Here is a 12,040-nt window from a genome sequence, read left to right as displayed (position 1 = left end):
CCAGCGGCACCCAAAGACCCCCAGCGGCACCCAAAGACCCCCAGCAGCTCCTCAGGACCCCCAACAGCTCCCTAGGACCCCACCGCAGCTCCCCAGGACCCCCAACAGCTCCCCAGGACCCCCAGCAGCTCCCCAGGACCCCACAGCATCTCTTCAGGACCCCCAGCAACTCCTCAGGACCCCCAGCAGCTCCCTAGGACCCCACAGCATCTCTTCAGGATCCCCAGCAACTCCCCAGGGCCCCCAGCAGCTTCCCAGGACCCCAGCAGCTGCCCAGGACCCCCAGCAACTGCCCAGGACCCCCCCGCAGCTCCCCAAGACCCCCCCAGCAGCTCTGCAGGAACCCCAAGAGCTCTGCAGTATCCCCAGTAGCTCCCCAGGGCCCCCAGTAGCTGCCCAGGATCCCCAACAGCTCCCCAGGAGCCCCAGCAGCTTCCCAGGACCCCCAGCAGCTCTGCAGGAACCCCAAGAGCTCTGCAGTATCCCCAGCAGCTCCCCAGGGCCCCCAGCAGCTCCCCAGGACCCACAACAGCTCCCTAGGACCCCCAGCAGCTCCCCAGGGCCCCTCGTAGCTCCCCAGGACCCCCAGCAGCTCTGCAGGATCCCCAGCAGCTCCTCAGAGCACTCAGCAGCTCTCCAGCACCCCCAGGAGCTGCCCAAAGCCCCCCCCCCCCGGAGCTCCCCAGGACCTCCAACAGCTCTGCAGGACCCCCAGCAGCTCCCCAAGACCCCCCAGCATCTCTTCAGGACCCCCAGAAACTCCCCAGGGGCCCCAAGAGCACCCCAGGACACCCAGCAGCACCCTAGGACCCCCAGCAGCTCTGCAGGACCCACAACAACTCCCCAGGGCCCCCAGCAGCTCTCCAGGATCCCCAGCAGCTCCTCAGAGCACTCAGCAGCTCCCCAGGACCCACAACAGCTCCCCAGGACCCCCCCCCGCAGCTCCCCAGGGCCCCCAGCAGATGCCCAAGACCCCCAACAGCTCCCCAAGACCCCAGCAGCTCCTCAGGACCCCCAGCAGATGTCCAGAACCCCCAGCGGCTCCCCAGGACCCCAGCATCTCTGCAGGACCCCCAGCAGCTCCCCAGGACCCCCCAGCAGTTCTTCAGGACCCACAACAGCTCTCTAGGACCCTCAACAGCTCCCCAGGACCCCCAGCAGCTCCCCAGGACCCCCAGCAGCTTCCCAGGACCCCCAGCAGCTCTGCAGGACCCCCAGTAGCTCCCCAGGACCCCCAGCAGCTCCCCAGGACCCCCCAGCAGTTCTTCAGGACCCACAACAGCTCTCTAGGACCCCCAGCAGCTCCCCAGGACCCCCAGCAGCTCCCCAGGACCCCCAGCAGCTTCCCAGGACCCCCAGCAGCTCTGCAGGACCCCCAGTAGCTCCCCAGGACCTCCCAGCAGCTCCCCAGGACCCCCAGCAGCTCCCCAGGACCTCCCAGCAGCTCCCAAAGACCCCCGGCAGCACCCAAAACCCCCCAGCGGCACCCAAAGACCCCCAGCAGTTCCCCAGGACCGCACAGCATCTCTTCAGGGCCCCCAGCAGCTCCTCAGGACCCCCAGCAGCTCCCCAGGGGCCCCAGCAGCTCCCCAGGACCCCCCAGCGGCACCCAAAGACCCCCAGCAGTTCCCCAGGACCCCACAGCATCTCTTCAGGACCCCCAGCAGCTCCCCAGGGGCCCCAACAGCTCCCCAGGACCCCCAACAGCTCTGCAGGATCCCCAGCAGCTCTTCAGGACCCCAGCAGCTCTTCAGGACCCCAGCAGCTCCCCAGGACCCCCAACAGCTCTTCAGGATCCCCAACAGCTCCCCAGGACCCCCAGCAGATGTCCAGGACCCCCAGCAGCTCCCCACGACCCCCAACAGCTCTTCAGGACCCCTAACAGCTTCCCAGGACCCCCAGCATCTCTCCAGGACCCCCAGCAGCTCCCAAAGACCCCCAGCAGCTCCCAGGACCCCCAGCAGCTCCTGAAGACCCCGAGTAGCTCCCTAGGCCCCCCAGCAGCTGCTCTGCCCCCCCACCAAGAGCCCCCCAGGCCCCCCCCCCGGAGCTGCCCTGACCTGCGGGGACCTTGTCCATGTCCACGTAGAGGCGCAGCGTGGCCGAGCCCAGCAGGAAGGCGACCCCCGGGCCCAGCACGGTCACCGAGAACAGGATCCCTGCGGGGGGGGGAGCACAGCCCGGGGGGAGGGGGCGTCAGCCCGGGGGGGGGCTCAGCCACGGGGGGACAGCCGGGGGGGACGGAAGAGAGGGGGAGAGCCACGGGGGGAGACGGCCGGGGGGATTCAGCGAGGGGGGGGTGAGTCGGGGAGGGGGCTCAGTAAGTGGGGGGACAGCCACAGGGGGGCTCAACCAGGGGGAGCAGCCGTGGGGGGACGGCCAGGGGGGGACAGCAGAAAGGGGACGGAAGAGAGGGGGAGAGCCGGGGGGGTCGGCCAGGGTGGGCAGCCAAGGGGGATTCAGCCTGTGGGGGGTGGCCAGCAGCGGGGGGGACAGTAGAGAAGGGACAGCAGAGAGGGGACAGCCGGGGGGGGCTCAGCCACGGCGGGGGGCAGCCGGGGAGGGGACAGCCAGGGGGGGCTCAGCCTGGAGGGGGCTCAGCCACGGCGGGGGTCAGCCGGGGGGGGAAAGCAGAGAGGGGACAGCCGGGGGGGACTCAGCCAGTGGGGGGACAGCCAGGGAGGGACAGCAGAGAGGGGACAGCCGGGGGGGACTCAGCCAGGGGGGGGACAGCCAGGGAGGGACAGCAGAGAGGGGACAGCCGGGGGGGACTCAGCCAGGGGGGGGACAGCCGGGGGGGACTCAGCCAGTGGGGGGACAGCCAGGGCGGGACAGCAGAGAGGGGACAGCCGGGGGGGACTCAGCCAGGGGGGGGACAGCCTAGGGGTCGCAGCAAGGGGAGGTCAGCCGGGGGGGAGGCTCAGCCGGGGGGCGGGGGGGAAGACTCAGCGCCTTCTCCTCCCCCTGCAGACCCCTGCCTGCCCAGCCCGAAGCTCTCCGCAGGACCCTTCCCAGCCCAGCTGGGAGCAGCAGACCCCAGGCAGGACCCTGCCCCTCCCCGGGGCAGCTGCCGGCCCTTGCCCCCCCGCCCGGCTGTGCCCTGCCGCCGCTGCCCGCCGCTGCCCGCCGCTGCCCGGCCGTACCCAGGTAGAGGGGAGAGTTCCTGCGGCTGGCGAAGTCGTCGATGTAGGAGATGCCGAAGGGCTGGATGGGCACCCCCCCGAGGCCCAGCAGCGCCTGTGCCAGGAACATCACCAGCAGCACCTCCCGGTTCTGCCGGGCAGCCTGGGGGGCACAGGCGGCGGCGCTCAGGTTGCCCCAGGCCCCTGGCACCTCCGGCTGGCACAGGTCAGTGGCGTTGCTGAAGGCGCCTGTGGGGAGCGAGGGGCAGAGCTGCCTGCGGGCACCAGCGGGCACCTGGACAGGCACCCGGGGGGGCACCCAGCCCTGAGCCCTCTGTGCCCAGGGGGGACCCAGCCCTGAGCCCTCTGTGCCCCCAGGGCATCAGCAGGCACCTGGGGAGGCAACCAGGGGGGCACTGCTGCAGCCCTGAGCTCTCTGTGCCCAGGAGGGGATCCCCAAATCATCTCCCAACATATTGATCCCTTCTGCCACCACAGACCACCTCCCACCCTCCCGAGGGTCTCTCCTGCCACCCCAAACCACCTCCCAGCCTCCTCAGTGTCCTTTCTGTTCCCCCCCCAAACCACCTCCCACCCTCTTGAGGGTCCCTCCAGCGACCCCCATATCATCTCCCACTCTCTTGAAGGTCCTTCCCGTGACCCTACATCCTTGAGGTTCCTTTCTGTTCCCCCCCAAACCACCTCCCACCCTCTTCAGTGTCCTTTCTGTGCCCCCCAAACCACCTCCCACCCTCCCGAGGGTCTCTCCTGCCACCCCAAACCACCTCCCACCCTCCTCAGTGTCCTTTCTGTGCCCCCCAACCCACCTCCCACCCTCCTCAGTGTCCTTTCTGTGCCCCCCAAACCACCTCCCACCCTCCTTAGTGTCCTTTCTGTGCCCCCCCAAACCACCTCCCACGCTCCTTGGGTCCCTCCTGCCACCCCCCCAGCACAGCCCCCAGGGCACCTACTGGGGCTGGAGCGGTCATACTGGTAGGGCCCAGCCAGGAAGTGTGGCAGAGCCATCAGGAAGCCGGCCAGGGAGACCAGGAGGGCTCCGGCGCCGATGGCACGGGGCCGGTGCAGGCGGCTGCCCAGGTAGCTGACGAAGACGATCAGCAGGGTGTTGCCCACCTGCAGCGGGGCACAGGCCTGCGGCTGGCACCCTGGGCAAGGCCAGCAGGGAGCCTCCAGCAGGGTCCAGGGCAGGAGAGGGGCTGGGGGGCACCTCATTGAAGGAGGCCAGGAGGCCTGAGGTCTGGCTGGAGAGCCCGTAGCGCCGCTCGATGGTGGAGATGGAGCTCTTCAGGTAGGCTGAGACCAGCAGCTGGCACAGCTGCAGGACCCCGTGGCAGCAGACAAAGAACTGCCAGGGCAGAGAGAGGGGCATCCAAGGGGGGCACCCAAGGAGGTCCCACCCAACCCCATCCAACCCAATTCAACCCAACCTAACCCAACCCAACTCACCTTAACTCAACCCAACCCAACTCAACTCAACTCAACTCAACCCAACCCAACCCAACCAAACCCAACCCAACTCAATCCAACCCAATCAAACCCAACCCAACTCAACCCAACCCAATCCAACCCAATCCCACTCAATCCAAACCCAACCCAACTCAACCCAAACTCAACCCAACCAAACCCAACTCAACTCAACTCAATCCAACCCAACTCAACCCAACCAAACCCAACTCAACTCAACCAAAGCCAACTCAACCCAACCCAACCAACCCCAACTCAACCCAACCAAACCCAACTCAACGCAACCCAACTCAACCCAACCAAAGCCAACCCAACTCAATCATACCCAACTCAACTCAACTCAACCAAACCAAACCCAACTCGACCAAACCCAACTCAACTCAATGTAACCAAACCAAACTCAACTCAATCTAACCCAACTCAACCCAGCCAAACCCAACTCAACCCAACCCAACTCAACTCAATCCAACCCAACTCAACCTAACTCAACCAAACCCAACTCAACCTAACTCAACCAAACCCAACTCAACTCAACCCAACCAAACCAAACTCAACTCAATCTAACCCAACTCAACTCAACTCAACCCAACCAAACCAAACTCAACTCAATCTAACCCAACTCAACTCAACTCAACCCAACCAAACCAAACTCAACTCAACCCAATCCAACCCAACCCAACTCAACCAAACCCAACTCAATCCAACCCAATCAAACCCAACTCAATCCAACCCAATCAAACCCAACCCAACTCAACCCAACCTAACCCAACCCAATTCAACCCAACCTAACCCAACCCATCCCAGGTTCCACGAGGTTGGTCTGGGTGGGCTCTGGAGGTCCCTTCCAACCCAACCCATTCCAGGTTTCCACACCTGGTGCTGCAGGAACCCTACAATGGGTTGGGTTGGAAGAGCCCTACAGAGCCTACCAAGGCCAACCCCCCCTGGAACCTCGAATGGCTCTCAAGAGCTCAAGCAGCTATGGGGGGCAAGAGGCTGGGGCTGGCATCTACTGAGTGGTGCCCAGGGGCGCCAAGGGACATCCAGGAGGTGCCAGCAGGAGCAACCTGTTTGGGGTGAGGCTGCTGGAGAGGCCTGGAGCAGGTTGGTAAGAGAGGTGATGGAGAGCTTCCAACCCCTGACCTGAGGACCCCCCTCTGGGAAACCTCCAAGATGCCACCAGAGCTCCTGCAGAGCTCTCAGCTGCTTCCCCCCCTCCCAGGGCACGACCCCAGGTGGCCCCAGGAAGAGGCAGGAGAAGACACTACCTTGATGCTGAGGAAGGGACTCCTGCAGAGCTTCCTCTGGGCTGGCTCTGGGCAGCTGCCCTCCAGAGAGGTCCTCATGGTGCCCCAGGCTGCCAGGACAGAGGAGAGAGGGCAGGAAGCTGAGACCTCAGAAGGTCCTCTCCCACTCTGCAGCCACACTTGGAGGCCACCTGAGGTCCTCCTGGGCTTCAGCTGCTCCCTAGAGGTCCACACCTGAAGTGAGGAAGCAGCAGAGAGAGCCTGGGCAGGGTCCTGCTCCTCACCCAACCATGGCTGCAGGCCCTCCCTTGAGGCTGGAGCAGAGCAGCCCCAGAGGGGATCTAAGCAATGCTCAGCAAGAGCTCAAGGAGCTGTGGGGGGCAAGGGGCTGAGGCTGGCTTCTGCTGAGGGGTGCCCAGGGCCAGGCCAAGGACTGCAACCTGCCCCCAGCCCACCCACACCCAGCTTGGGGGGGTCTGCAGGCTGCCAGGCTGGGGGTCCCCAAAGCTTTGTGATGCTGCTGGGCACCCAGCAGTGCCAACCCCCAGCAGTGCCCACCCCCAGCAAAGTGTTTTGTCTTCTGCAGTAGAGCAGCTCCAGCAATGCTGAGCACAGAGCCTGGGGGTGCTGGGTGGGCACAAGGAGGTGCCCAGCAGCCAGCAAAATGCCCTGGGGGGAGGCCAAAGGTGCCCTGGGGGGCATGGAGCAGAGTGTGGGCAGCAGCAGGGGCAGGGAGGTTCTGCTGCCCCTCTGCTCTGCCCTGGGGAGGCCACAGCTGCAGGGCTGGGGGGGAAGAGGCTGGGGGCTGGCATCTGCTGAGGGGTGCCCAGGGGCAAGGGCCACCAAAGGGCACCAAAGGGCAGCCAAGAGGTGCCAGCAGGAGCAACTTGTTTGGGGTGAGGCTGCTGGAGAGGCCTGGAGCAGGCTGCCCAGAGAGGCTGTGGAGAGCTTCCAACCCCCCCTGGTGCCATGGTGCCCCTGGGCAAGCTGCTGGGGGTGCCCTGCTGGCCCTGGGGAGGCTCCAGGGGTCCCCTTCCCACCCCTCCAGGCTGGGGTTGGGGACTACAGAGTCCTCATCTAGGGAGGCTCAGGAGGCTCTGGACCAACATCTGCCAAGGGAAGCCTGGAGGAGGAGATCCCAAGTTGAGGGTTTGGGTTCAGGGGGGTTTTCCTGGGGGCTTTTTTTGTTTCTCCCCCTCCCCCCCCCCCCGACCTTTCCTGGCCAGAGGCAGGCTGAGCAGCAACTTAGAGGTTTGCTGAGGAGCTTTGAGACTCCTCCACGGCGTCTGCAGCAGCAGGAAGCTGCAGGGGAGGCAGGAAGGAGGCAGAAGGTCTGCAGCCAGCAGCGGATGCAGCCTGGACTCTGCTGAGGGGGGAAAACCAGCTCCTGGAGGAGGAGGAAACAGCTGCAGGAGAAGGAGGAGGAGGAGCAGCAGCAACCTCAGGGCCTGACTCAGAGTCCCAGCAGCTCCCTGGAGCTCTGGAGCCTTCCTCCAGATGTTGTTTGCTCTTCCTCGACCCTCACATCTGGAAGAATCCTACCCCCCACCCCCCGAGCTGCCTTCTGCCTCTGCAGACAGCTCAGGGCCACGACCACGGAGCTGCTGCCTTCCTCCTGCAGCCGAGGAAGATCTGCCCCCGGGGCCAGGGCTTCCCTGCCAGCTGCTGCCAGGGCACTGCCAGGGGGCAGCTCTGCTCTGCCCCCCCCCCAGCTGAAGCCCTGCAGCAGCAAAGTGCCTGCAGCCCCGGGCAGGGGGAGGGGGTTGGGAGCAGGACTGAGTCGGGGCTGGGGGTGAGGTCAGCCCAGGGAGGCTGAGCAGAGGCTGCCTGCGGGGAGCTGCTGCTGGGAGGAACTGAGAGTGGAGCTCAGGAGAAGTGGAGAAGGTGCTGAGCCAGCAAAAAGATCAGGTGGAGAGCAGCTGGCTCTGAACATGGCCAAGAGTTGGCCCCCAGCTCTGCCCCAGCACCACCACCCCCATGGCCCTCAGCACCACAGCTCCACACCTTCCCAACCCCCTCCAGCCATGGGGACTCCCCCACTGCCCTGGGCAGCCTGCCACAGGCCTGGGCACCCCTCAAGGGGCACCAATTGCTCCTCAGGGCCAAGCTCAACCTCCCCTGGCACAACCTGAGGCCATCTCCTCTTGGCCCAGCCCTCAGGAGCAGCCCTTCAGCCCCAGCTGGCTGCAAGCTGCTCTCAGGGAGCTGCAGAGAGCCACAAGCTCTCCCCTCAGCCTCCTCTGCTGCAGCCTCAACCCCCCCAGGGCCTTCAGCTGCTCCTCACAACTTCTCCACAGCCTTCTCCTCCTTCCCCAGACCCCTCCCCAGCTTCCTTGCCCTGCTCTGGCCCTGCCCCAGCCCTCAAGGTGCTCCTGGCAGGGAGGTCCCAACCCTGCCCCCAGGCTTGCAGCTGTGGGCTCCCCAGTGCCCAGCCCAGGGACACAATCCCTGCCCTGCTCCTGCTGGCAGCCCCAAGGTGTCCATGGGCAGCTGGGTTCCTTCTTCCACCTTCCATCTCACCTCTATCTGCCCAGGTTCAGGGGTCTCAGGGGGGCCCAGGCTGGTCCCACAGCTGCCACCCAGGCCTGAGACATCCTCGGCAGCCAGTCCAGCTCTAAACCCCCTCCAGCAGTTGCAGGACCCAGAAGGAACCAAGAAACCTTCTGCAGCCAAGCAGGAGGAGGCACATGGGAAGGAGAGGTTCAGATCCCACCAGGGTCTGGGGGAGAGGAGGCTCAGCTCCATGCTGGGATCCTGCAACTCCTAAACTGGGAATCTGCAGCTCCTGAGCCACTGCTGGGAACCTGCAGATTCTGAGCTGGGAACCTGCAGCTCCCAAGATGGGAACCTGCAGCTCCCAAGGCACTTCTGGGCACCTGCAGCTCCTGAACTGAGGATCTACAGCTCCTGAGCTACTGCTGGGAACCTGCAGCTCCTGAGCTGGGAACCTGCAGCTCCTGAGCTGGGAACCTGCAGCTTCTGAGCTGGGAACCTGCAGCTCTTGAGCAAGGAACCTGCAGCTCCTGGGCTGGGAACCTGCAGCTTCTGAGCTGGGAACCTGCAGCTCTTGAGCAAGGAACCTGCAGCTCCTGGGCTGGGAACCTGCAGCTCCTGAGCTGGGAACCTGCAGCTTCTGAGCTGGGAACCTGCAGCTCCTGGGCTGGGAACCTGCAGCTCCTGAGCTGGGAACCTGCAGCTCCTGGGCTGGGAACCTGCAGCTCCTGAGCTGGGAACCTGCAGCTTCTGAGCTGGGAACCTGCAGCTCTTGAGCAAGGAACCTGCAGCTCCTGGGCTGGGAACCTGCAGCTTCTGAGCTGGGAACCTGCAGCTCTTGAGCAAGGAACCTGCAGCTCCTGGGCTGGGAACCTGCAGCTCCTGAGCTGGGAACCTGCAGCTCCTGAGCCACTGCTGGGAACCTTAAACTCCTGAGCTGGGAACCTTAAACTCCTGAGCTGGGAACCTGCAGCTCCTAAAGCACTTCTGGGCACCTTCAGCTCCTGAACTGAGGACCTACAACTCCTGAGCTACTGCTGGGAACCTGCAGCTCCTGAGCTGAGAACCTTCAGCTTCTGAGCTGGGAACCTGCAGCTCCTAAGGCACTTCTGGGCACCTGCAGCTCCTAAACTGAGGACCTACAACTCCTGAGCTACTGCTGGGAACCTTCAACTCCTGAGCTGGGAACCTGCAGCTTCTGAGCCACTACTGGGAACCTTCAGTTCCTGAGCTGGGAACCTGCAGCTCCTGAGCCACTACTGGGAACCTTCAGTTCCTGAGCTGGGAACCTGCAGCTCCTGAGGCACTTTTGGACACCTTCAGCTTCTGAACTGGGAACCTGCAGCTCCTGAGCTGGGAACCTGCAGCTCCTAAAGCACTTCTGGGCACCTTCAGCTCCTGAACTGAGGACCTACAACTCCTGAGGCACTGCTGGGAACCTGCAGCTCCTGAGCTGGGAACCTGCAGCTTCTGAGCTGGGAACCTGCAGCTCCTGAGCAAGGAACCTGCAGCTCCTGGTCTGGGAACCTGCAGCTTCTGAGCTGGGAACCTGCAGCTCCTGAGCAAGGAACCTGCAGCTCCTGGGCTGGGAACCTGCAGCTTCTGAGCTGGGAACCTGCAGCTCCTGAGCCACTGCTGGGAACCTTCAACTCCTGAGCTGGGAACCTGCAGCTCCTGAGCAAGGAACCTTCAGCTGAGCTGGGAACCTGCAGCTCCTAAGGCACTTCTGGGCACCTGCAGCTCCTAAACTGAGGACCTACAACTCCTGAGCCACTATTGGGAACCTTCAGTTCCTGAGCTGGGAACCTGCAGCTCCTGAGCCACTACTGGGAACCTTCAGTTCCTGAGCTGGGAACCTGCAGCTCCTGAGGCACTTTTGGACACCTTCAGCTTCTGAACTGGGAACCTGCAGCTCCTAAAGCACTTCTGGGCACCTGCAGCTCCTGAACTGAGGACCTACAACTCCTGAGGCACTGCTGGGAACCTGCAGCTCCTGAGCTGGAAACCTGCAGCTCCTGAGGCACTGCTGGGAACCTGCAGCTCCTGAGCTGGAAACCTGCAGCTCCTGAGGCACTGCTGGGAACCTGCAGCTCCTGAGCTGGAAACCTGCAGCTCCTGAGGCACTGCTGGGAACCTGCAGCTCCTGAGCTGGGAACCTGCAGCTCCTGAGGCACTTTTGGACACCTTCAGCTCCTGAGCTGGGAACCTGCAGCTCCTGAGGCACTTTTGGACACCTTCAGCTCCTGAGCTGGGAACCTGCAGCTCCTGAGGCACTTTTGGACACCTTCAGCTCCTGAGCTGGAAACCTGCAGCTCCTGAGGCACTTTTGGACACCTTCAGCTCCTGAGCTGGAAACCTGCAGCTCCTGAGGCACTTTTGGGAAACTGTAGGTCCTGCTGGGAATCTGCAGGTCCCGAGGTACTTCTGGGAACCTGCAGCTCCTGAGGCACAGCTGGGAACCTGCAGCTCCTCCTGGGAATCTGCAGCTCCTGAGCTGGGAACCTGCAGCTCCCGAGCTCCTCCTGGGAATCTGCAGCTCCCGAGGCACTTCTGGGAACCTGCAGCTCTGGAGCCAGGAGTGTTGCACAACCAGACGAGCAGAAACTGTCTCCTCCCCACTCCGGAGCCCCAAGAAGCCTTTTGGAGCCGAGCAGAAGCCTCCCCGAGGGGTCTCAGCCCCACCGCATCCCGGCGCCGCTGCCGTACTCACCCTTCCCGTCCGGTCCCGCTGCCGGCTCCCGGCGCAGCGGCCGCAGGAGGTCCCCTCCGCCGCCGGGACCTCACCAACTTCGTCCTGCCCAGCCCCGGGACCGCGGGAGGTGGCGCTTGGGCTGCGCTCGGAGCAGCTGGAGCCGATCCCAGCCCAGCCTGCTGCGGTCCCTGCCCCGAGGGGACAGCGGCGGCGGCCGAGGGGGGTTCCGTCCCGCTCCCTCTCCCTGTCCCGGCGCTGCCATCCCCAATCCCAGGACCGCGCTGGGCTGACTCAGCGCTTCGCAAGCCGCTCCCAGGCCGAGCTGGGCTGAGCTGGGCTGAGCTGAACCGGGCTCTGCCTCCTGCCCGCCCTGCGCCCTGTCCCGCACCTCTGCTCCACTTTGCCTTTAAAGTCCTTTCCCTGTAAAATTCCCTTAAATCCTTTTTCTTTTTTAACCTTAAATCCTTCTTCCTTAAATCCCTTTTTCCCCCTTAATTTGTTTTTCCTTAAGGTCCTTTCCCCTTAAACTCTTTTTTCCTCCCTTAAGTCCTTTCCTCCTTTAATCCTTCTCCCTTAAATTCCCTTTTCCCCCTCCTTATTTTTCTCCTTAAAATCCTTTTCCCCTTAAACTCCTTTTTTTGGCCTCAATTCCTTTCCCCTTAAATCCATTTCTCCTTCATTCCTTTTCCCTTAAATCCCTTTTCCCCCCTCAAATCCTTCTCCCTTAAATTCCATTTTCCCCCTCCTTAAATTCTTTTTTTCCTTAAATCCTTTCCCCCTTAAATTCCCTTTTGCCTTAGTTCCTTTTCCCCTTAGTTCCTTTTCCCCCTTAAATCTTTTTCTCTTAAATTCCTTACCCTTAAATCCTTTTTCCCCTCAAATCCTTCTGCCTTAAATTCCTTTTCCCCCCTCCTTAAATTCTTTCCTTAAATCCTTTTCCCCTTAAATTCCTTTTTGCCTTAGTTCCTTTTCCCCCCCGGTTCCTTTTCCCCCTTAAATCC

The 12,040-nt window shown here is 63.2% G+C and overlaps 1 protein-coding gene across 1 annotated transcript; it reads right to left on the bottom strand.

Annotated features, from left to right (window-relative positions):
- Positions 1 to 2,060: 2,060 nt before the first annotated feature.
- LOC137461451 (solute carrier organic anion transporter family member 2B1-like) lies at positions 2,061 to 11,770 on the bottom strand (the record flags this gene model as incomplete). The annotated part of the gene is made up of 6 exons (XM_068171185.1): positions 11,058 to 11,770; positions 5,876 to 5,964; positions 4,351 to 4,488; positions 4,094 to 4,256; positions 3,144 to 3,371; positions 2,061 to 2,159 (listed from the first exon to the last, which is right to left on the bottom strand). Coding segments are annotated over exons 2-6 (706 nt in total), but the record flags the coding sequence as incomplete, so codon positions are not given.
- Between the last annotated feature and the right edge of the window lie 270 nt (positions 11,771 to 12,040).

The sequence above is a fragment of the Melanerpes formicivorus genome, unplaced genomic scaffold (genome assembly GCF_026170545.1).
Source record: "Melanerpes formicivorus ecotype bairdi unplaced genomic scaffold, bMelFor1.0.p_v2 SCAF_2227, whole genome shotgun sequence".
Lineage (NCBI taxonomy): Eukaryota > Metazoa > Chordata > Aves > Piciformes > Picidae > Melanerpes > Melanerpes formicivorus.
The sequence above is the reverse complement of the archived record's forward strand: the minus strand, read 5'-3'. Positions and strand labels throughout refer to the sequence as shown.